This window comes from Muntiacus reevesi, chromosome X (assembly GCF_963930625.1).
Source record: "Muntiacus reevesi chromosome X, mMunRee1.1, whole genome shotgun sequence".
Classification (NCBI taxonomy): Eukaryota; Metazoa; Chordata; class Mammalia; order Artiodactyla; family Cervidae; genus Muntiacus; species Muntiacus reevesi.
In genome coordinates this window covers 115,956,923-115,981,578 of record NC_089271.1, presented here as the reverse complement: position 1 = coordinate 115,981,578, position 24,656 = coordinate 115,956,923, and the positions used below count along the sequence as shown (strand labels likewise).

Below are 24,656 nucleotides of genomic sequence, written 5' to 3'. Positions count from 1 at the left end.
GGCACAGGGAAATCCTAGGCCTTCGTGGCACTTGGACCTGCATCTCTTTGATGGCATTCCCTCCGTTCCTGTTCTGACTCTTCATCTCACTGAACTAGCTCTTAGCCCTCCAGTCCACTGATGGCTCAATTACCTCTCTCAGCCCTTCTCCATCTTCACCTCCCCAAGATGCTACGCCCTATCACTGACCCCACCTTGCCATCCTCAATCCTGTCACCCTTTGCTTCCCATCCCACTCAGCATGCAAAACCCCAGCCTGTGCCAGGGCTAAAGAGCTCTGCGGAGAAAAAGCTGTATGATTAGACTGCACAACCCTGCCTGAGATCACCTATAGCCCCCTCCATGCCTCCCGTTATTCCCAGGCTCCACCTGTGTCCCCCAGCAACAGGCCTGCCAGCATTGGGCACCTAGATACTGCTTAACACTTCAAAAGCACCTTATACAATTATACCAAGTCTTCACAGCCAACACTGGCAGTAGTGCCTCAATTTCCCAAATGAGAAAACTGAAGGTCCCTCTAGTCCAGGCTATAAGGCTTATGACACTGCCTTGTCATAGGGGGAGAACCCTGTCTGTCCACTACATCACAGTGAGGGAAGCACCATGCTCAGTGCTCAGTATTCAGTTTTAACAATGACAACCGAAGACTCAGGAGGAAGGAGGGGAAATTCTAGCTACAGAATTTTCAGCAGAGAACCCTTTTCTCCCTCATAATGAAGAGGATCAGAGTATCAAGAACGTAATCTACTTTTCGGTAACAAGGTAAATTCCGCAGCCATACTGCCTGGATTCCAATCCTGGCTGCATTGCCACTTCCTAAGTATGAGACCTTGGGCAGGTCACCTAACCTCTCTGAGCTGGCTTCCTTGCCTGTAAAACAAGACAGAATTCCTACCTAGCAGAATCACATGCACATTACATGATTATACAAATGCTTATTTATTAAGCATGGCAACCGACTGGCATGCAAGAAAAGCAACATCCAAGAAAACCATTCAACAAACATTAGCAATTATTTTTATCTCTAGCACCAAAGATAGTATATTACCCACCACAAAAACCAAAAGACTTTAGAATCAGACTTGAATTTGAGCATCAGATCTTTCTAGTTGTATAAACTTAAACAAATACCCACATCCACAAATCTGTGTCCTAGGTAAAAATGAATAGCCACACTTCACAGGGTTGTTGTGAGGGTTTAAAATGATGCCTCTAAAGTACCTAGCATATAGAACATGTAACTACAGTTATTACAACAGTCAGAGAAATTATGAGACAAGCCTATCCAGAAACACTCAAAAGTAGACTGGTGGGGAGGGAGACCGAGGTCAAGGGGTCTGCAACCAACCAGGCCTGTGGGACGGTGGGGACGGGGTGGGAGGGGGACTATTGGATGATCCCTGATAAGACATGCTGGACAGTCTGCCTTCAGGCTTGTGCTTCTTGGCACCAGCTGCTGCTACAGTTCTATGCCCACTTTTCAACCTAGCTCCTGCCACAGTGAGTCAGTGACTCCTGAGAACTGAAGGCTCTCAGTGATTGGAACCCAGGCTCCAACTCGCCACACCAGAGGGCTCAGAGAGGTCCATGATGTGCGCCAAGTCACCTGGTGGGCTTGCGGCCACCTCAACTGGGATTCAGGTCTTCAGACTCGTCCAGCATCCTTTCCAGTGTTTTTACTGCATTTCTGTGGTTGTTAGGGGTTGAAACTGTTGAAAGGCTTCACTGTACACTAGGGAGGCGAGAGGGATGACACTGGGAGAGGCCAGGGGCCTATTCCTCAGGGGAGTGGTCACCAAGAGGTTCTCCAGAGAGCAAGGGAAATGTGAGGTGACCGGTGTGTTCCCAGAGGACACCAGCCTATGGTAAGCGTGGAGGCCGGGTCAGTATCCAATACCTCAGAGCTGTCAGGAGGGTGCTTTACTGGTGTTTTAGGTTGTGTGCATACCAAGGAATGCCCTGGTTCAACAACCCTAGTGCATGGCCCGGCACGGAATGCCAAGTGGGGAGCGGCTGCCCCTGTTCTCAAAGCACCAGATGCCACAGATCAGGGATAAACAAGGACCACACCTTTATCCAACACAAAACCCAGTGGAGCGGAACATGTTTCCAGAGTAGAAGCTAAAACATTTACGGACAGATCCAAACAGTGGTTTGGCCACACACAGTAACAGTGATGTCCTGAAGTGATGTCATGTACGTGTAACAGAGCACAATGACTGCCAGAGCACACACGCAGACTGTCAAAAGCAACTGTGTTTTCCTTGTGTGTGGTCAGCACCAGATGTGAGCTTTAAAAGGGATGCACAGGGCGGAATGGGGAGTGACTGCTTAAGGGTCCTGGGTTTCTTTTTAGGGTAATGAAAACATTCTGGAACAAGATAGTAGTGACAGTTGCACGTTTTAAATGTACTAAATGCCACTTATGCAAATTTTACCACAGTAAAAAGAAAGATACTTTAATTACTGGCCTCAAATATAAGTCAGAGCCATCACAGGCAGGAGTAACAAGCACTGAAACAGGTGCAGGGAGAAAACCAGAGTTCAAAATTCACATCTTAATGTTGCATGCGGTGGCACACTGCCAAACCACCACGTGGCTGCAGAGGGGCTGGTGATTCCTATTCATCAAACGTACTGCCTGGCTGTGTTCATAGCTTGGTTGCAAGCTGGTGTCACCTTTATACCACCTTCAGTACATTTTTTGCTATTAAAATATGAAGAAAACTTGCTTTACCTGCAAAGTTTATTGCATAGAGCACACATATGAACGTTTAACAGTGTTTCAATGTGTAAAATTTGTGCAGAAAAATATCAGAAACACATTTTGTTACAATAATTGTCTCTGCCTTTTATATAGAGATTGTGTATATTAAGTTTTAAAATCTAAGGCACCAAGCTCTGATCTATAACAAAGATACAGTACTCTGAATAGCAAAGAACTAGGGAATCAGAAAGAATAACTACTTCCGTTTACTAATTCAAGACTGCTAGCTACAAAGGAAGATGGGCCTGCTTCAAGCTATTTGTGATCCACCAGAAAACTCATTAGCATTAGGACAACTAATCTGAATTCAAGTTTTAGTCAATCATTTAAGCATGATTCAGTGGATTTCAGGAAACATATATCCTGTGTACACGTGTGTGTATACATGTGTGCATGTCCACTATGTATGTGCTGTGCCTATCTACAGCGGGGATCGAAGAAAAACACTGCCCCTTCACTCACTTGCAGCCAGCGACTAGAAAAAGGCAAACAAATTTTGGTTCCACATCTCAAGCCAGTAGATCAGGAGTGCAGAGGAGTCCACTGTTTAAAATGAACCTACTCTGTATATCTGGCATGAAACGCAGGACTTAACAATTGGTCATGTCATGAATGTTCTCAAAACTTAATTCAGTGTACACTGAATGGCAGGCCTGGAGAACATAAGCAGAAAAAGATTATACATGGTAAACATGTAGAGGAATTGAACATACCCCATCGGACAACAGCCAAATACTGCCTTATGTACACAATAAAAATAACATGTTTTTATAAACCTCAATATGTACTTCCAAAATGAAATGCTGACAAAAGCAGGAAAGATGAAAAAAAAAAACTACACCTTCTACGACCGTCAGCATTTGAAGGTACCAGTGTCTGTGCCTAGGACTGGCAGACTATGGTAGAGTTAGAAACATACATACATTAATGACAAAATGTGATTTACTGTATCTTGCAACTTTCTGTATTTGTATATTAAGAACAATCCAACAAAACTTGTGTGAGGAATCTTGAGACCCTTAAGACTCATTATGTTCTCTACCAGACTGAATGTAAGTTTTTATTGCTAAATTAAAGCAATTGTTGGGGCTTCCCTAGTGGCTCAGCGGTAAAGAATCTGCCTGCCAATGCAGGAGACATGGGTTGGAAAGATCCCCTGAAGAAGGGAATGGTAACCCACTCCAGTATTCTTGCCTGGGAAATCCCATGGACAGAGGAGCCTGGTCGGCTATAGTTCATATAGGGTTGGAAAGAGTCAGATACAACTTAGAGACTAAACAACAAAAACAAATGTAATTGTTAAATGCAGTAAACATGATCTTAAGATTTCAAATAGGTACTGACAAAAAAACTTTTGGTGTAAGATTCTCTTAGCATTTTATATATGCTTAAGAGTGAACATTTTATAAAGACACACTTGATACACAAACGTGTTGGCAGGAAAATACAAGAATGACAGACAATGGAGATTTTTACAGCAAAATAAAATGACTCTTTACTCAGAACCCTTGCTTATGGGCAAGACCCAAGATGATATGAGCATCTTCTGAGATACGTTAAGATGATTTTTTTTTGAGAGTCATTTTCTTTGCCGGGTTCATGTAGGAAGCAGAGAAATTTTGAAAGGTGGGCCTAGAGGTCAAAATCCAGAGTGGAGAATGGATTCTCTTCTAGGCTGGACGAGGTTTACATATCTGACCAGAGGGAAAAAGAAAAGAAAGGTTTGTTAGTGAAGATGCTGGTTCCACACCAAGTGATCCTCGCCCCACACTGAGGCCGGCCTGGGACCCTCAGTAGCAGCCCCCCCCACCCCAAGTTGCTGCCATACTGTTGCTCTTATAAATGCTCCCCAACCTCTAAATGGGTTGAAGCTGACTCTCAATTTCAAACAGAGCTTCTCAAGGAAAGAAAAAACCAAGGCCTTTTGGTTTTGGAAACACAAGTTGAGGGACTAATTCCAAAAAATTCACCAACCCTCTGTCCCAAATTGGAGAAGGCAATGGCAACGCACTCCAGTATCCTTGCCTGGAGAATTCCATGTACAGAGGAGCCTGGTGGGGTACAGTCCATGGGGTTGCAAGAGTTGAACATGACTTAGCGACTACACCCCCACCCCCACCACTGCCCTAAATAATCTGTGTGCTGCAGAGCAGCCAGTAGATCAGGAGTGCAGAGGAGTCCACTGTTTGAAATGAACCTACTTTGTATATCTGGCATGAAACGCAGGACTTAACAATTGGTCATGTCATGAATGTTCTCAAAACTAACTTAATGGGGGGCTCTTCAACCTAGTTTTAGACCCACCACTGTCTTCTCCCTCACCTCCAAAGTTACATGGTGCCAAGCCCTGGCACAGCTGGAAACAGAGGAGGGTTGAAGGTCAACTAACTTCCAAACGAAGTGGAAATGGGAGAAGGCCTTACCTGGTGGAGCAGGCACAGATTTACTTCTGTTTTTGTTGTCTATAGGTGGCCGGTGACTCAAGCAGGATGTCACAGAGCCTCTCGACTGGTGTTCTGGGCTCTCAGGAGGGAAACTGGATACAGGTTGTTCTGTCTCGCTTGGGAAGTCGATAATTTGGTCACACAACCACTTCTGTACCTCTGAATGTGAACTCTTGGAAGGTCCCATGGTGCTGCTGGTTTCTGCCTTTCCAGTTTTTGCTGCTCGGTTGGTTGGTCTTTTGGTGGAGGATCTGGAAAGAGATATTTGGTTACAATTCTGGCTTTGCCTGACAGAAGCTTTATTATTTTCTTAATACACTAAAACTCAAATTCAGAGGATAATTGTGGTCCACAAAATTAATGATAGAAATAACTGAAGACGTTTAGAAGAGTTTAACCTTCAAGTCAAACTTAGCTAGATCATGATTTATCTGAGCTGTTTGGTCTCTGGGATTTTTAAAAAAAATCAGTTTCCCCTTCTGAGTATTTATGGCAGAAATTGGGATGTCACTTTCAAGGTTATGCTATAAAATGGCTCCCAGATGTCTTTCCTCAGTGGCAAGTAACACTCTTTCAGGCAATCACCCAACGAGCCTTCCTTTCTAAGAATTTGGTCCTGTTCTTCTGACCTTACCTCTGATGCTCACTTTCCTAAATGTACAATGAGGACTTTAATATCATACCCAGAGTTGCAATGGGAATTTAGATAGGTAAAATGTTTGTTACACTGCAGTCACTCAACGTCCCCTTCCTTGATTGTATGAGACACCACTAACCAGTGTGAATAAAAACTCAGAATGGAATCAGGTATATCTGGATTGAATTTACGTTCTGCTCTTGAACTGTGGGATGCTGGGTTGAATAAGGCTCATAATCTCTCCATTTCTCAGTTTTCTTTCATTAAAAAATAATGTTATTTATTTTTTAGATGTGCTGGCTCTCTGTTGCTACACGGGCTTTCTAGTTGTGGTGAGCAAGGGCCACGCCCTAGTAGTTGTGGCAAGTGGGGCTCATTAGTTGTGGCTTCCAGGCTCTAGAGCACAGGCTCAACAATTGTGGTGGATGAGCTGAGTCGCTCCATGGCAGGTGGGGTCTTGCCGGATCAAGAACCAAACCCATGTCTCCTGCACTGGCAGGTGGACTCTTCACCACTGAGCCACTAGGGAAGCCCAGGCCTCAGCCTTCGAGTCTGTAAGGATGGGGGTGCCCATCCTTCCTAAGTTTGTTCCTACAATAGAGCGAGTGACATAGTGTTTGGGACAAACTAAGAGTTCAGTCAGTAATCCTGTGCATCATTCTGAGGATGCCAATCATAACCCCTTCCAGGTGTATTCTCATGAACTCACTGAGTGACTCACCTGGTACTCTTTGTCTGATTCAAAGGGTCTTTTACTCTTTTTTGTCTGAAGGTCTTCATGTCAGTATTTAAAAATGCTTTTGTTTCTTCTTTATGGATTTGGCTAGAAGTCACATCTAAAAACTTGCTAGTGTTCCTCACATTTTTAACATGTGTTTTTGGTTTTGGGGATGAATCCACGCCATTTATAGTAGCTAGAGGGAAAAAAAAAACAGCAGCAAGATTAAAATTGCAGTTTCAACAATAAAGACAAGCAAAGTGGAGGATGTGAGCCTGCCAGTCTGGGCAAGGGACATCTACCTGAAGATAGGAGTTGTCTGGAGGCAGGACTCTGGGGAGGCAGTGTCAGGGCAAAAGCTCACTGTGCCCTGAAAGCACAAAGGTGTGGCCACCTTTAAGGAACGTGCCCTCTCCTCTGCCAGCAAGAAATGATGGCTAGAGGGCAGGACAGCTCCGTGCTTCTTGTCCCTCTTTCTGATGACCCTCTCATTTTAGTCTCACCTCTGACCTTAACCTTTCTCAATGACCTAAGGCCCAGCCTATACCCCTCTGCTGCTCCTGCTGCTCTGTTCTAGTGACATTCTGGCCTAACTTCTTTTAGTGCAACCAGCATGTGGCAGCACCACCATCTGCTCATGTCTGGCTCCCCAATGGCTGAGGTTCCTCGAGGCCCCAGTAGCTAGCAGGGTTCCCAATTCATGTGCCTGATACCTGCTAAGGCATAAAGGGTGGACAAATTGTGTTTTCTCAAATGCCATTACTGTGGTTCATACTCACCAGGCAATGAGACTCAACAATGTATCTTAGGGGCATTCATAGAACAACAGGATCCACATTTTCTCTCTGTGAGCCAGGGAGTGGCCTTCTACCTGTGGTCAGTCATGAATGCCACACCGGGTCCTGAACTCTGAGATGCTAGTAAGCCTCACACTGAGCTGAGAAAGAGCTGCCATCTACAGTCTCTCAGCACAAAACAAAAAGAACAGGTGTCGCAGCAGCTAATATTTATTGAGAGTTTACTATGTGTCAAGCACCATTCTTAGCACTACGGGACCTCACTACAATCTCATGCCCACCCCAGGAGAACAATATTAGCTTCCCCTTTTTCAGACAGGAAAACTGAACAGAGAGAGGTTAAGCAACTTGCTCAAACAGTTCACAAGCAGAAGAATTATGGATGAACCTAGACAGTCTAGCTCCTAGATGCTGACGAATAGAACTCAAAAGGCAAGCAAACCTGATGGATGCATGTCATCAAAGGAATCATTGTCACTTTCTGATTCGTCCTCATCATCTGCCTCATCCTCCTCATATGCATCACCACTCAATGTTTCTGCAGCCTACAATGAGAGAAGAAAGTCATGATTGCATCTAACATTCAGTCATCCTGACAGCTATTTCAGAGAAGACATATTTCATGCCTGGATTGATTGCTAACTTTTGTCATTTCAATTAAAAGGTAAAAAAGAAATCTAACCTCTTTAGCCCCAAGAATCTACAGAGGACAGGACAGGTGACCCAAGCTGTGTCTTTCAGCTACGGAAAGACAGACAAAAATGAAAGACTTCCCTGAATGGGAGCCAAGGGACAACAGCTCTGGGATGGTGTAAAGGCTCTGCCTCCTTGGAGCCCTAAGCCCAGGTGGTGCCATGGCTAAAATGTTCTTGGCTGCTCCTTGAGGCAGGACTTCTCAAGTCAATGTGCTTACTACCTGCTCTCTGAGAGGGTGACTGCCGTCATTTTTCAGAAATGACATTTCTACTTTAAATTTTCATAATGATGTGAATGACCACAACTAGACAATTTTAAATAGGCAAAATGTCAGTTTTGTAGCTCAGATGGTGAAGAACACAGAATCTGGGGATAAAAAGACCTGTTGTTTAGTTGCTAAGTTGTGTCCGACTCTTTCACAACCCCAGGACTGTAGCCTGGCAGGCTCTTCTGTCCTTGGGATTCTCCAGGTAAGCATACTGGAGTGGGCTGCCATTTCCTCCGGGAGATCTTCCTCACCCAGGGGTTGAACCCATCTCCTGCATTGGTAGGCAGATTCTTTACCAGTGAGCCACCAGGAAGCCCCACTAAAGATCTGAGAAGCATGCAAACCATCAAAAGACAAGATGTTGGGGGGAGGGATAAACAAATACTTATGAGAGACCCTGAAAGCACTAACCATAAAAGAAAAAACAATGCTAAATTTCAGTTCATTAAAATAAGCTTCCGTTCATCAAAGGACATTATGAGAGTGTGAGGCAAACTACAGCCTGGGGGCTGATACCTGCAATACAGATATCCAACGGGCTCAGAAGCAGAACTTGTAAACTCTCCCACAGATCAGTAGGAAAAATGCAGGTGACTGAATAGAAACAGGGGCAAAGGACTTGAAAAGACACTTCACCAAAGTGAATCTCCAAATGGCCAATAAGGGACTCAACTCCATTAGTCATCCAAAAATATTGATAAATTCCATGATATGAAAAATCAAGAACATCTATGTAGCAGCAAATAGCAATAAGAAAAGATAAGCCACAAACTGAGAGAAGGGATCTGCAACACTTACAAGCAAGAAAGGAGAAGTATCTAGAACATTTAAAGAACTACCAATGAGTAAGAAAAAGATAAGTCAGCCAGAAAGTTTTGGGCAAAAGACTAAACAAGCATTCCACAGAAGAAAAAACATGAAAGCTAACTAAAGATGGGAAAACAAGCTCAACCTTTTTAATAATTAGGGAAATGTGAAATGTTATTTCATTAGCACCAGAGACTGACAAAAATTAAAAAGTTGGCAAGAATGTAAAACAACAGGAATTCTTATACACTGCTGGTAGGAGCACACAGACTACCTTTGAGGCATTTGAATCTGGCTTTCTCGTCCGCTTCATAATTTCCTCAATTCTCTATTTTTTTAAAAAAATAAAATTCAAACATGAAAACAGATTAAAAACAAAACACTGGTCCTGAAGAAGTTGATTATTTCTGTGTTCCAGAAGCAGACAATACTACTGTCTGTGCCAAAGTCAATGCAAGATGCTGGGCCAGCAGCTGGGTGGGCCCTTTCCTCCAAGCCCAGTTTCATGGTCGGTCATCTAGAAAATACTCTGAATGGTGACAAGGTGTACTTGTTACCCTAACGCAGAAATCCAAATGACTTCTCGCTCCTGATTTTGCCAACGTGGGAATTTATTACTAGACTAAGCACGTATTATTGCAAACCAATCAGAACTTGTGAACATGATTTTTGTCTAAACAGACCATGAGTGAAGCTGATGTTAATGAAAAGAATGCACCTCAACAATGCAATGCTGTCACAGGTTTTGTTACTAGAAGGAGCACACACAGGAAGGCTAAGAGTTCCCTTCTTCCCTGAAGGTAAAGAGAGCTGTAGCTCTCTGGGCTCCTCAAGGTGACTGACCTCCTGACAGAAAGGCCGGGAAGTCCCTCAGCCTGGTCTGGGGTCTTCCTTGCTCCCAGATAAGACACGTGGGTTGCACAAATTGCAGTCCAACCTTACAAAGAGCCTGCACCTTGGCCTCTCTGATAAGCCTCCAGCTTCTGCTTCTTCAAGTTCAGTTGCTGCAATTTCCAGCCCAGTTTAGAAAAAACTCAAACTTCTACCAACCCCTACCATGACACAAGGGATTCGGTTCAAAGGAGCTTTGTTCCCAGCAGTTTGCTATAGAGAGACATCCCTCTGATAGTCATCAGTGGTCCACAAGGAAGAGCTACGGTTATTAAGAGGAGCCCATTCTAGGGAGAAGGGGTCAGATCCTAAGATGAGAGAGTACAGAGGAAAAACAACCCCAGTTAGCGTATCACTTGTCATTGTTAAAAACATAGTTTGGAATGTACCCAACATTGTTTTAAACAAAGAATCAAATCCCCCCAACAGAGAGGAGGCATACCTTTTTTCTTTCTAATCTCTCCTGCAGATTTTGTAACATAATCCTCTCACGCTCCTTCTTGCGTTTGTCAGCCTCCTCCTGAGCTTTTATTTTGGCGTCACTTTTCTAGGAAATTTGTATAAATATATCACTGACTCTCAATATATCTGAATGACAACAGTGCAACAGTAAGACATTATCCAAAATAAAATGTAACCTTTGGATTGAGAGTACTCATATATACAACATTCATGGATCATCAGTTTTCAGTGTTAGCAAAAATGTACAGAACTAGGCTAACTATTATGGTTACGGATTTAGAAGGCACGTTAATCCCCTTCAGGACCTCAAGGTTGTCAGACCACTATCATTTTGAAATATGTGACAGTGTAGTCTTCCACTGACATAGACACCAGGAGCCAAGTCTTACACTTCAAAAGCACCAAGAGGATTCTTAAAGATACTTTCTCAAGGAATGCAAATGCATACTCATTTATGAAACACATAACTGATTTTGATAAATGATACACCAAAACTTTTATATAAATTAGGCTATAATAATAATTTAAACTGAATATTGTCTGAGCTCAGTTTTGGGATTTATTTACTAGGTGATTTAAACTTACACTAGTAAGACATTCTAATTGGTGAATTTGCTGAGGCATTCATAATTTTCAACTGATCTGTTAGGGGGGTGGCACAGCTATGTCACCACAGAATGCAGGATTGGGAAAATTCACACAGGATATTTAATCTTTGTGAGCAATTTGGATTTCTTGAAGCCAACCTGTAATATTATTTATGTAGATAAACTAGAGGAATGCTAATCTGTAATTTGCTACTTTCTGCTTTTCTTTCACTTGGAAAACATTCTAGGATTCTGCTAGTGGTAACGGAGGACTGACAGCAACACTGGGTAAAAGCTAGTCCGTAATGTAAAAATGCAACCAGAACATGCAGCATCTGGTCATTTTCTTTCTTGGATAAACAGAATTTTGCTTTGGGTTTCGACTGAATTTTACAATCTGGTTCTCAAGGAGAGCCAGCAAACCTGGAGTTCTACTTTTTGGTCTTCTTGTTCCTGACTTTCTCTCTTCTTCATCTCCTTTGGTTGTTGCCCATCTCCAAATTTTGAAAACTTGTCTTCTTGACCTTCATCCACTTTCTTTGCTACATCTTTCATTTTCCTGATGAAAATGAAATTAAATAATAATTATTTTTATGTGCAGTTTTATAGTGAAGCTGCTTGTGTATAGTAATACAATTTATATTTACACTAGATTCCCTACATTTTCTGTGTTGTTATTCCACAGGATGTGCATAATTTCACCTATTTAAATAGAGGGAACTACCCTCGGGAGAAGAAAAAGATTTTTATTAAGTAGTGGGCTACTTTGCACCTTAAAACACAAATGTGCACACACACACACACACACACACACACACACACACACACACACATAATCACTCCTCCTTAACTGCGCTAGATGTATGCTCACACCTGATCTCACATGGGGTGTGACAGAAGGAATGTACAGAAGGGTCTGGTGGTGCTCAGAGGAGAAAAGTCCAATCAAAATGACTGGTATTCGGGGCTTTTAAAATGTGAAACTAGCTCTGTTTACACGAACTAATAAATAATCTTCAAGTTATAGGGTTTTTTGCTATTCAAAATGTCTTCCTCTCCCCCCAAACCCATATAAGATACATGGAAAGGATATGAAAGTGATTCAAGAACAATAGTTAAAAACAACATCAGTTATTATTCTTTGCAGGTCGTGGACAGAGGTTTACATTACAGGGTCCCAAATCAAATGGGCCTCCAGATCAAAGATCAAGAAACCTTTAGACTGAAGTAGCCCACAACTGTATATGACAAAACCCAGTAAAACATAAGGAAGTATCCTTTTCAGGTTTACAAATTTTGGGGGGTAACTTTTTCATTTCAAACTTACAAAAAAGTTTCAAGCAAAGTTGCTTTACCAGTTACTATCTCTATGTGTGTGTGTATATTATTTTTATGAACTGTTTAAGGACTGAATTCTGAACTGAAAAAATTATACAAAGAATGTCACTGGTAGAAGGACACATCAAAAGGTAAACTGCTTGTGATTATGGATGACTTTGTTTATCACTTATTGTGTTTTTTAGTTTCCTATTACACATACATGTTAACTTTTAACAAAGAACTGTCATTTTAAAAACCTTTAAAAAGAAGACTGTCACTGGGACAAATGGCAAATTGAATTGTATGTTGACCCTGGATTAGAAAATAAAATAATAAATTTTCTGATTTTAGTTATGAATACCCTGGTTACATCAGAGAATGCTTTTCTTCTTAGGAAGTATACAGGGAAGTATTTAGGAGGGAAGGGTCATGATGTGTGCAACTTATTCATAAACAGGTTTACAAATTCTAAAGTTATAAAGGACTTTTGAAATAAAGAAAGGGACTGACACCAGTGAATGCCAACAGAAACAGTCTTGTGTGATTACTCAGGTGCTACTGCTGAGTGCTAGGCCCTTGATGTGAGTACAGATCTCTTTATGCATCTTCACAGCGCACCTCAAGAGCACATGACACATGGAGACTAAAGAGGAACATACACTCATCTACACTAGCATTCTGTCTGCTTGAAATGTTTACCACGTTTGTTTAGAAGACAACGAGTCATTTCTGATTCACATTGAAGAAAAAGTCAGTTACTCTTTGAGAATTTATATACATCTAACTTAAAGTATGACTTTCAGAATCTGGGTCCCAACCAAGATTTACTGTACAGAAAGGATGATTCCGTGCTAACCTTTGTTCCATCTCTTTTTGTAGTCTTTCTTCTTTTTCTTTTTGCTCACGAGCAAGGCGTCGTTTTTCTGCCAAAATCTTTGTTGCCTCCTCAGCATTCTTAGGTCCTGGTGTGCCTTTATTACCAGATTCTAGTTTAAATTAACATGCAAAACAGTTAAGTTTAGGGAACTTACTGCCTCTATGTCCAACAAAGAGGTGCAAGACAATGTGCAATGTTAAAAAAAAAAAAAAACAACAGTATGTCCATGATAGAAAACGTATAAATAAACTATAAGTAATTTAAGTAACAGCTTTTGTTCAAAAACCCTATTCCTATGCCCTCATGGCCACCCCAAGCCACCAACAACAGAAGCACCATTTTGTTAACTTTTTAACAACTACTTGTCCCCAAAAGAAATAATGTGTTCCTGCTTTGGTTTAGCTGTTTTGAGATACCTGACTAAATTGCCTCTATCGAAAAAAAAGATTAAGATATACTGAATATGGAGGAAGATAAGCTTATACTCAGTCCAAATGAGGTATAAATCTTTTCTCTTCTTTTTTGGCCATGGCGCACAGTTTGGGGGATCTTAGTTCCCCAACCAGGGAATGAACCCAGCAGTGAAAGCACTGAGTCTTTAACCACTGGAGTGCCAGGGAATTCCCTGAAGTGTACAAATCTCAAGTCAATTAAACAAAAACATATCCAGCATACATTCTGAAAATTCTGCATCACTTTTATTGAATAAATATTATTTCACTGAGTGTTGATAACAGTATGTTAATATATTTGGTTGATTATAAAGTGGCTAACTGTGGATAACCAAAGAAACCAAGACTATCAGTAAAATAAGGTGACCACATGAAGGCATAGTATTTTAGTTCATGTGGCAAATTTGTTTTAAATAAACTACATATGAAAATGAGGATTTTAAGAAATCAGGAATATATAATTCGTAATAAAAAGACTGTTTCTGTTACAAAGAATTCACTGTGGAATTCCTTCAAAAAGCAAAATTCATGAGTGTATTTAAAATTAAATAATGCAGGTGGATCATAGAAAAAGCAAGGGAATTACAGAAAAATACCTACTTCTGCTTCATTGACCATGCTAAAGCCTTTGACTGTCTGGATCACAACAAACTGTGGAAAATTCTTGTAAATCAATTATATTTCAATTTTTAAAAACCCAGAAATAGACTCTCAGACACAGAAAACAAACTTATGGTTACCAAAAGGGAAGGCAGGGGGGAAGGGATAAATTAGGAGTTTGGGATTAGCAGATATACCCTACTATATACAAAATAAACAGTAAGGTCCTATTTCACTGTTTGCTTTCACTGCTGGGTTCACTCCCTGATTGGGGAACTAAGATCCCCCAAGCTGTGCAGCATGGCCAAAAAAGAAAAATAAAAGATTTATACCTCATTTGGACTGAGCATAAGCACAGGGAATTATATTTAGTATCTTATGATAACCTATAAAGGAAAAGAACATGAAAAAGAAAATCTATATATGTGTATCTGAATCACTTTGCTGTTCACCATAAAGTAACACAAAATTTTAAATCAACTATACTTCAATTAAAAAGAAAGAATGCATGTGATAGTCAAAAAACCAGTATGATGTTTTTTGGAACCCACGCACTGACCTGACACATGTTACGTCCTATGTATGGAAACTACCCTCCAGCTCCTGATGGAAACCTGCTCAGCCACAAATGACTGCATGTGCTCTCTTCCAAGGATGGAAGATACTGAAGGGCCATCCACTATCAGAGCTGGAAGGAACTGCAGGAACCATCTACACCATGGCATTCATCCAACCCATCTGTACACACTAAACATCAGTTCGAAAAATAGGGCTAAGTAAGAAGCTGAGGCAAGAAAAAACAAGCATTGTGCCAGCGTGACTGGTGCAATGCTCTTTATTTTAAAGAAAATTTGCTTCCTATAGTTCTCTGAACTGGGGAATAAAATGACAATGACAGTTCCCAAACTACCTTGAGATTTTCTGGTTGCTGAAATGAACTTGTCAGTGAAGGAACTCACCTTCACAGATCATATCCTTTTGGCTTGCAGTCTCAGAGTTGTTAACGGTGTTAGAACCAGCTTTGCTTTTCATTCCCATAGTACCTAATGCATTTTGTGCAAATGCAGTACGCTGCATAGGAGTTACTTTATAGGAAAAACAAAACTGTGTCGATTGTTTTGACGTGCCAGGTGAAGGTGACGGGGGGCAATTCTTTTGAATTTGCCTGCTGGGAAAAAGTAACAGTTAATGGAAGAAGTCTGGTATGATTTTATAATATATATGTGCTGATTTTTACTGTCCCATTTCACACACTATAATGTCTTGACATTATATGATATGATATTTTATAATAGAGAAACGTAAATCCATTTTTAAAGGCTTTTCCCTTTATATTTTCATTACCATGCATACTACATTATTTATGAAACACTGATGCGAGGTTTACCCTGGTAAAACATGTATCAGGAACAGGTGCAAATAAGCTACTTACCTAGTACTGATGGGAGATGGTGGACGCCACCTTCTTGTAGGAGATGACGACCATCTGTAACAAGGTATCTGCGATGGTGGTATGCGCTTCTTGGTAATAGGGTTTGAGGGCTGTTCGTCCATTTCTGATTTCTGAACAAATCAATACAATCATACAAAAAAATTACTAGTATTACCTTTTGTGGCTACCTTTCCAAAAGAAAAAATTCTGAACAAAATGCTCCTAAAATCCCAATTTTCTTTTCATGCATGAGGCTTAGGTACAGACATTCATTCTTCCAGACTAACATTTTATATTATACAATTCAAACAGGTCATAGAAATAATTTAGAAGAATTCTTTTACTTCAAAACTTAATTTTGTTTTTAAATCCTAATTGAGCTCTGCGATAGTTCTCAAAAACATTCCTTCAGAGTTTAGAAACATAATTCATATAAATCGCTATATTTTGTCCCTTCTATTAAAAATTATCTATTATTCCAGCTTTGGGGGGAAACTCTGGGACAATGAGCACCAGATAATTTTAAATCATTAAAGTGAATATATTTTATCATAGAACACTATATGTTGTGAAATCTGACCCATCATCATCTATACAACAAAAAATACAGATTTTAATAGAAAATCTGTCAATGAAAGGCACTTGTTAAACCTATGGAGAATCTTTCACTTTACCTTGGAAGATATTTCCACGGTCACCTCAGGGGAGGTCTCCAGGGGCACCTCCACACTTGCCTCAGAAGGCCCTTTCGTGCTATCCTTGGAGAGCACCTCCACACTCTCCTCTGGGAGTGCAGCCATGCTTATCTCTGAGAATGCTTCTACACTCTCCTCGGGGGATGTTTCCACACTCTCCTCGGGGAGTGTTTCCATGCTCGCCTCGGGAGATATGTCCACACTAGCCTCAGATGATGCTTCCGTGCTCACCTCCTGGGATGAGTCCATGCTCACTTCAGGAGATGGGTTCACACTCACATCTGGGGATGAGTCCATGCTCACGTCTGGGGATGGATCCACATGAGCTTCAAGGGATAGGTTCTCACTTGTCTCAGGTGATGTTTCCACATTCACAGAGGGTACTTCCATGTTCACTTCTGGTAGTGCTTCCACGCTCACCTTGGGGGGTGCTTCCATGCTCATCTCCACGAGTGCTTCCACATTCACCGCAGGGTGTTCTTTCATGCTCTCCTCCAGGAGTGCTTCCACATTCACCTCAGAGTGTTCTTTCATGTTCACCTCCAGTAGTGTTTCCACACTCACTTTGGGGTGTTCTTTCATGCTCTCCTCCCCAAGTGCTTCCACATTCACCGCAGGGTGTTCTTTCATGCTCTCCTCTGGGAGTGCTTCCACGTTCACCTCAGAGTGTTCTTTCATGCTCGCCTCCAGGAGTGTTTCCACACTCACCTTGGGGTGTTCTTTCATGCTCTCTTCCGCGAGTGCTTCCACATTCACCGCAGGGTGTTCTTTCATGCTCTCCTCTGGGAGTGCTTCCACGTTCACCTCAGAGTGTTCTTTCATGCTCGCCTCCAGGAGTGTTTCCACACTCACCTTGGGGTGTTCTTTCATGCTCTCCTCCGCGAGTGCTTCCACATTCACTGCAGGGTGTTCTTTCATGCTCTCCTCTGGGAGTGCTTCCACATTCACCTCAGAGTGTTCTTTCATGCTCGCCTCCAGGAGTGTTTCCACACTCACCTTGGGGTGTTCTTTCATGCTCTCCTCCACGAGTGCTTCCACATTCACCGTAGAGTGTTCTTTCATGCTCTCCTCTGGGAGTGCTTCCACGTTCACCTCAGAGTGTTCTTTCATGCTCGCCTCCAGGAGTGTTTCCACACTCACCTCGGGGTGTTCTTTCATGCTCTCCTCCGCGAGTGCTTCCACATTCACTGCAGGGTGTTCTTTCATGCTCTCCTCTGGGAGTGCTTCCATGTTCACCTCAGAGTGTTCTTTCATGCTCACCTCCAGGAGTGTTTCCACACTCACCTTGAGGTGTTCTTTCATGCTCTCCTCCGTGAGTGCTTCCACATTCACCGCAGGGTGTTCTTTCATGCTCACCTCCGGGAGTGTTTCCACACTCACCTTGGGGTGTTCTTTCATGCTCTCCTCTGGGAATGCTTCCACGCTCACTACAGGGGATGCTTCCATGTTCACCTGGGGGGATTCATCCAAGCTTGCCTTGGTGAGTGCTTCAACGCTCACCTCAGGGGGCACTTCCACACTCGCCTTGTGAGCCACTCCCACACTAGTCTTGGAAGGTATTTCTACTTTCTCCTGGAAAGGCATCACCGCTGTTGACTTGCGAGGCACTATGGGACTCTTCAATTCATCACTGCTAAGCCTAAGCAGGGGCATGTTTACATACTGGATTATATTGTGGATGCCTGTGGATAAATGAGAACAGAGAGTGAAATTCCACACAGGTAGAAATTTGACAAGACGAAACTGTACCATTAGCAGTATAAAAACAAAAACAGAGTCGTTTATTAGGAAATCACAGGGATGACACACCATACAGAAATGTTTAGTAAAATGGATCATAGACACAAGACAGAAACAGAAATATCTCAAAGTTGGTACTTCAGAGGCACCACCACTAAGAGAGAAGCATTGTGAAAGCAACAGAGCTCTCTAGATGAAAATAAGATACTTCCCCAAAGCTGATGTCTGCAATAAGCATTTCTATTTTAATCACACTATAGTTCAGAATGATTTTCACAGACAATTACAAAACCTTGGACATTTATAAAAAGTAATCTAAACAAAGTCACCAGGGTCAGGGATTTTGCCATTACAGGTGATTACATAAGACACTCTATATATGATTGTTTTAAAATAGAATATAAACAAGAGCATTTTCTCACTCATACTAAAAACTGTAGTAAGACAGTAATCAGAATTGGAGGAGGAAATAGCAACCTACTCCAGTATTCTTGCCTGGAAAATTCCATGGACAGAGGAGCCCCGTGGGCTAGTCTATGGGTCGCAAAGGGTCAGACATGACTGAGCGACTAACACACAGTAATCAGAATTGGCTGGATCTGCAAGGTCTCTTCCAGTTTTAACAATCTAAATATTTTTAGCCTAAGAAATGGAAAAAATTATAATATCTGGTACTAGTTAGATACCAATGTTGGGAACTAGGCTGGTGGAAGTATGGACTGGCACATGCTCCATGGGAACCATTTTGACAATAGTGTATCAAAAGTCACTCTGAAAAGTACATACTTTTTGTTCTAGCAATTTCACTTTTATGTTATCCTTAAAAGAAAATTAAATTAAAAACTGAGTATGTATGTGGTTACTTGATACAGCATTGTTTATAATACTGAGACAACTGAAAATATAATCTAAATAGTCAACACAAAATTTGGACTATACTAAGGCAGTCATTAACAGTAAAAAAATGCAATTTTTGTACAAAGAAAATGGGATATTTTGAGTCCGAACAAAAGCAGGTTATGATTGCAATTTATTAAAAATATGTAAATGCAAATATTCAGTTATCAGTTAGTATCGGGATAATAGGAAATTACATTAAATTTTTTTACACTAAATATTTATCAGTTTAAATATTTATTACTTGAAAATGAACTTTCTTGAAGAAGGAAATGGCAACCCACTCCAGTATTCTTGCCTGGAAAAGTCCATGGACAGAGGAGCGTGGCAGGCTGCAGTCCATGGGGTTACATGACTGAGCACATGTGCACGAGGGTGGAGGGAGATGGGTTGTAGCAATAAAGTGGTAGAACTAAAAAAAAACAAAATAAAATAAACTTTCTTTCTGTGGGCCTCACCATGCATCTTGTGGGATCTTGGTTCCCTGACCATGGATTGAACACAGAGCCTGGGCAGTGAGAGTGCAGTATCCTAACCACTGGACTGCCAGGGAAGTCCCTAAACATTTTTTAAAAGGTATTTGATATAACAGTGGGAGACTTTAATACCCCACTCATAACTATGGATAGATCAACTAAACAGAAAATTAACAAGGAAACACAAACTTTAAAAGACACAAGGGACCAGTCAGACCTAATTGATATCTATAGGACATTTCACCCCAAAACAATCAATTTCACCTTTTTCTCAAGTGCACACGGAACCTTCTCCAGAATAGATCACATCCCGGGCCATAAATCTAGCCTTGGTAAATTAAAAAAAACTGAAATCATTCCAGTCATCTTTTCTGATCACAATGCAGTAAGATTAGAACTCAATTACAGGAAAAAAAACTATTAAAAATTCAAACATATGGAGGCTAAATAACACGCTTCTGAATAACCAACAAATCATAAAAGAAGTAAAAAAAAAAAAAAGAAATCAAAATATGCATAGAAATGAATGAAAATGAAAACACCACAACCCCAAACCTATGGGACACTGTAAAAGCAGCGCTAAGGGGAAGGTTCATAGCATTACAGTCTTACCTCAAGAAACAAGAAAAAAGTCAAATAAATAACCTTACTCTACACCTAAAGCAACTAGAGAAGGAAGAAATGAAAAACCCCAGGGTTAGTAGAAAGAAAGAAATCTTAAAAATTAGGGCAGAAATAAATACAAAAGAAACAAGAGAGACCATAGCAAAAACCAACAAAGCTAAAAGCTGGTTTTTTGAAAAGATAAACAAAATTGACAAACTGTTAGCAAGACACATTAAGAAACAAAGGGAGAAGAACCAAATCAACAAAATTAGAAATGAAAACGGAGAGATCACAACAGACAACACTGAAATACAAAGGATCATAAGAGAATACTACCAGCAGCTCTGTGCAAAAAAAAAAAAAAAAAAAAAACGGACAACTTGGAAGAAATGGACAAATTCTTAGAAAAGTATAACTTTCCAAAATTGAACCAGGAAGAAATAGAAGACCTTAACAGACCCATCACAAGCAAGGAAATCGAAACTGTAATCAGAAATCTTCCAGCAAACAAAAGCCCAGGACCAGATGGCTTCACAGCTGAATTCTACCAAAAATTTAGAGAAGAGCTAACACCTATCTTACTCAAACTCTTCCAGAAAAATGCAGAAGGTAAACTTCCAAACTCATTCTATGAGGCCACCATCACCCTAATTCCAAAACCAGACAAAGATGCCACAAAAAAAGAAAACTACAGGCCAATATCACTGATGAACATAGTTACAAAAATCCTTAACAAAATTCTAGCAAACGGAATCCAAAGACATATTCAAAAGATCATACATCATGACCAAGTGGGCTTTAACCCATGAATGCAAGGATTCTTTAATATCCACAAATCAATCAATGTAATACACCACATTAACAAATTGAAAGACAAAAACCATATGATTATCTCAATAGATGCAGAAAAAGCCTTTGACAAAATTCAACATCCATTTATGATAAAAACTCTCCATAAAGTAGGAATAGAAGGAACATACCTCAACATAATAAAAGCCATATATGATAAACCCACAGCAAACCTTATCCTCAATGGTGAAACACTGAAAGCATTTCCCCTAAAATCAGGGAACAAGACAAGGGTGCCCACTCTCACCACTACTATTCAACATAGTTTTGGAGGTTTTGGCCACAGCAATCAGAGCAGAAAAATAAATAAAAGGAATTCAGATAGGAAAAGAAGAAGTGAAACTCTCACTGTTTGCAGATGACATGATCCTCTACATAGAAAACACTAAAGACTCTACCAGAAAATTACTACAGCTAATCAATGAATATAGTAAAGTTGCAGGATATAAAATTAACACAGAAATTCCTTGCATTCCTATACACTAACAATGAGAAAACAAAAAGAGAAATTAAGGAAACAATACCATTCACCATTGCAACAAAAAGAATAAAATACTTAGGAGTATATCTACCTAAAGAAACAAAAGACCTATATGTAGAAAACTATAAAACACTGATGAAAGAAATCAAAGAGGACACATATAGATGGAGAAATATACTATGTTCATGGATTGGAAAACTCAATATTGTGAAAATGAGTATACTACCCAAAAGCAATCTATAGATTCAATGCAATCCCTATCAAGCTACCAATGGTATTCTTCATAGAACTAGAACAAATAATTTCACAATTTGTATGGAAATACAAAAAACCTCGAATAGCCAAAGTAATCTTGAGAAAGAAGAATGGAACTGGAGGAATCAACCTGCCTGACTTCAGGCTCTACTACAAAGCCACAGTCATCAAGACAGTATGGGACTGGCACAAAGACAGAAATATAGATCAATGGAACAGAATTGAAAGCCCAGAGATAAATCCACGCACCTATGGACACCTTATCTTCGACAAAGGAGGCAAGAATATACAATGGAGAAAAGACAACCTCTTTAACAAGTGGTGTTGGGAAAACTGGTGTTGGGAAAACCACTTGTAAAAGAATGGACCTAGAACACTTTCTAACAGCATACACAAAAATAAACTCAAAATGGATTAAAGATCTAAATGTAAGACCAGAAACTATAAAACTCCTAGAGGAGAACATAGGAAAAACACTCTCCGACATAAATCACAGCAAGATCCTCTATGACCCACCTCCCAGAATATTGGAAATAAAAGCAAAAATAAACAAATGGGACCTAATTAAACTTAAAAGCTTTTGCACAACAAAGGAAACTATAAGCAAGGTGAAAAGACAGCCTTCAGAATGGGAGAAAATAATAGCAAATGAAAAAAAAAATAATAGCAAACGAAGAAACAGACAAAGGATTAATCTCAGAAATATACAAGCAACTCCTGCAGCTCAATTCCAGAAAAATAAATGACCCAATCAAAAAATGGGCCAAAGATCTAAACAGACATTTCTCCAAAGAAGACATACGGATGGCTAACAAACACATGAAAAGATGCTCAACATCACTCATTATCAGAGAAATACAAATCAAAACCACAATGAGGTACCATTACACGCCAGTCAGAATGGCTGCTATCCAAAAGTCTACAAGCAATAAATGCTGGAGAGGCTGTGGAGAAAAGGGAACCCTCTTACACTGTTGGTGGGAATGCAAACTAGTACAGCCACTATGGAGAACAGTGTGGAGATTCCTTAAAAAACTGGAAATAGAACTGCCATATGACCCAGCAATCCCACTTCTGGGCATACACACCTAGGAAACCAGATCTAAAAGAGACACGTGTACCCCAATGTTCATTGCAGCACTGTTTATAATAGCCAGGACATGGAGGCAACCTAGATGCCCATCAGCAGACGAATGGATAAGAAAGCTGTGGTACAGATACACCATGGAATATTACTCAGCCATTAAAAAGAATACATTTGAATCAGTTCTAATGAGGTGGATAAAACTGGAGCCCATTATACAGAGTGAAGTAAGCCAGAAAGATAAACACCAATACAGTATACTAACGCATATATATGGAATTTAGAAAGATGGTAATGATAACCCTATATGCAAGACAGAAAAAGAGACACAGATGTATAGAACAGACTTTTGGACTCTGTGGGAGAAGGCGAGGGTGGGATGATCTGAGAGAACAGCATCAAAACATGTATATTATCAAGTGTGAAATAGATCGCCAGTCCAGGCTGGATGCATGAGACAAGTGCTCGGGGCTGGTGCACTGGGATGACCCAGAGGGATGGGATGACCCAGAGGGATGGGATGGGGAGGGAGGTGGGAGGGGGGTTCAGGATGGGGAACACATGTAAATCCATGGCTGATTCATGTCTATGTATAGCAAAAACCACTACAATACTGTAATTAGCCTCCTACTAATAAAAATAATTGGGACAAATAAATAAATAAAAAGGTATTTGATAATGGCTTTTTTAAGACTTGGTAAATATACCAAAAAACTCAGCTATTTTTCATTTCCTCACTTTTGGCAGAGAAAGCATTTTACTTACATACCTGTATGTGCCTAATCACTTATTTAACACTGACAGTTTGTGCTACAGAAAATAAAAGTATAATAACTAGATTTCTAATAGCTAAAGAAATTTAAGACAAACCATTGAGATTTTTGATGAGAGTAACTTATTTTAAAAAGTAATTAGAATTCTAATTAGAAAAGGCAGAGGAACCAGAGATCAAATTGCCAACACTTAATGGATCACAGAAAAAGCAAGAGAATTCCAGAAAAACCATCTACTTCTGCTTCAGTGACTACACTAAAACCTTTGATTGTGTGGATCACAACAAACTATGGAAAACTCTTAAAGAGATGGGAAAACCAGACTACCTTACCTGTCTCCTGAGAAACCTGTATGCAGGTCAAGAATCAACAGTTAGAACCAGACATGGAACAATGGACTGGTTCCAAATTGGGAAAAAGTACGTCAAGGCTGTATATTGTCATTCTGCTTATTTAACTTCTATGCAGAGTATATCAGGCTAAATGCCGGGCTGAATGAAGCACAAGCTGGAATTAAGACTGTAGGGAGAAATATCAATAATCTCAGATATGCAGATGATACCACCTTTATGGCAGAAAGTGAAGAGGAACTAAAGAGTTTTTGGATGAAAGTGAAAGAGGAGAGTGAAAAAGCTGGCTTAAAACTCAACATTCAAAAAACAAAGATCATGGCATCTGGCCCCATCACTTCATGGCAAATAGATGGGGGAAACAATGCAAATGGTGACAGACTATTTTCTTGGGCTCCAAAATCAATGCAGATGGTGACTGCAGCCACAAAATTAAGACACTTGCTCTTTGGAAGAAAAGCTATGACAAACTTAGACAGCATATTAAAAAGCAGAGACATTTACTTTGCCGACAAAAGTCCATATAGTCAAAGTTACAGTTTTTCTAGTAGTCATGTATGGATGTGAGAGTTGGACTATAAAGAAAGCATTAGTCTGACTGATGTCCAAAAAGGACACTTTTGTTGGCATGAGCACACAACCGATTAAATAAATAAAATTGATGCTTTTGAACTGTGGTGTTGGAGAAGACTCTT

The 24,656-nt window shown here is 40.5% G+C and overlaps 1 protein-coding gene across 3 annotated transcripts in view; it reads right to left on the bottom strand.

Moving 5' to 3' along the window:
* Nucleotides 1-2,460: 2,460 nt before the first annotated feature.
* The window catches only part of MAP7D3 (MAP7 domain containing 3), a 40,592-nt gene continuing 18,396 nt past the window's right edge, over nt 2,461-24,656 (bottom strand). Inside the window, exons 8-18 of one of the 3 annotated variants that reach the window (XM_065915369.1) lie at nt 16,430-18,132; nt 15,756-15,886; nt 15,283-15,488; nt 13,251-13,380; nt 11,498-11,633; nt 10,468-10,572; nt 9,409-9,462; nt 7,806-7,908; nt 6,570-6,762; nt 5,191-5,462; nt 2,461-4,461 (exon numbers count right to left, since the gene is read on the bottom strand). In XM_065915369.1, coding sequence (XP_065771441.1) covers nt 4,454-4,461; nt 5,191-5,462; nt 6,570-6,762; nt 7,806-7,908; nt 9,409-9,462; nt 10,468-10,572; nt 11,498-11,633; nt 13,251-13,380; nt 15,283-15,488; nt 15,756-15,886; nt 16,430-18,132 — 3,041 coding nt within the window. In that variant the 3' untranslated portion in view covers nt 2,461-4,453. Of the gene's footprint in view, nt 4,462-5,190; nt 5,463-6,569; nt 6,763-7,805; nt 7,909-9,408; nt 9,463-10,467; nt 10,573-11,497; nt 11,634-13,250; nt 13,381-15,282; nt 15,492-15,755; nt 15,887-16,429; nt 18,133-24,656 lie in introns of all 3 variants that reach the window. The other 2 variants (XM_065915368.1, XM_065915370.1) reach the window with 2 other exon arrangements.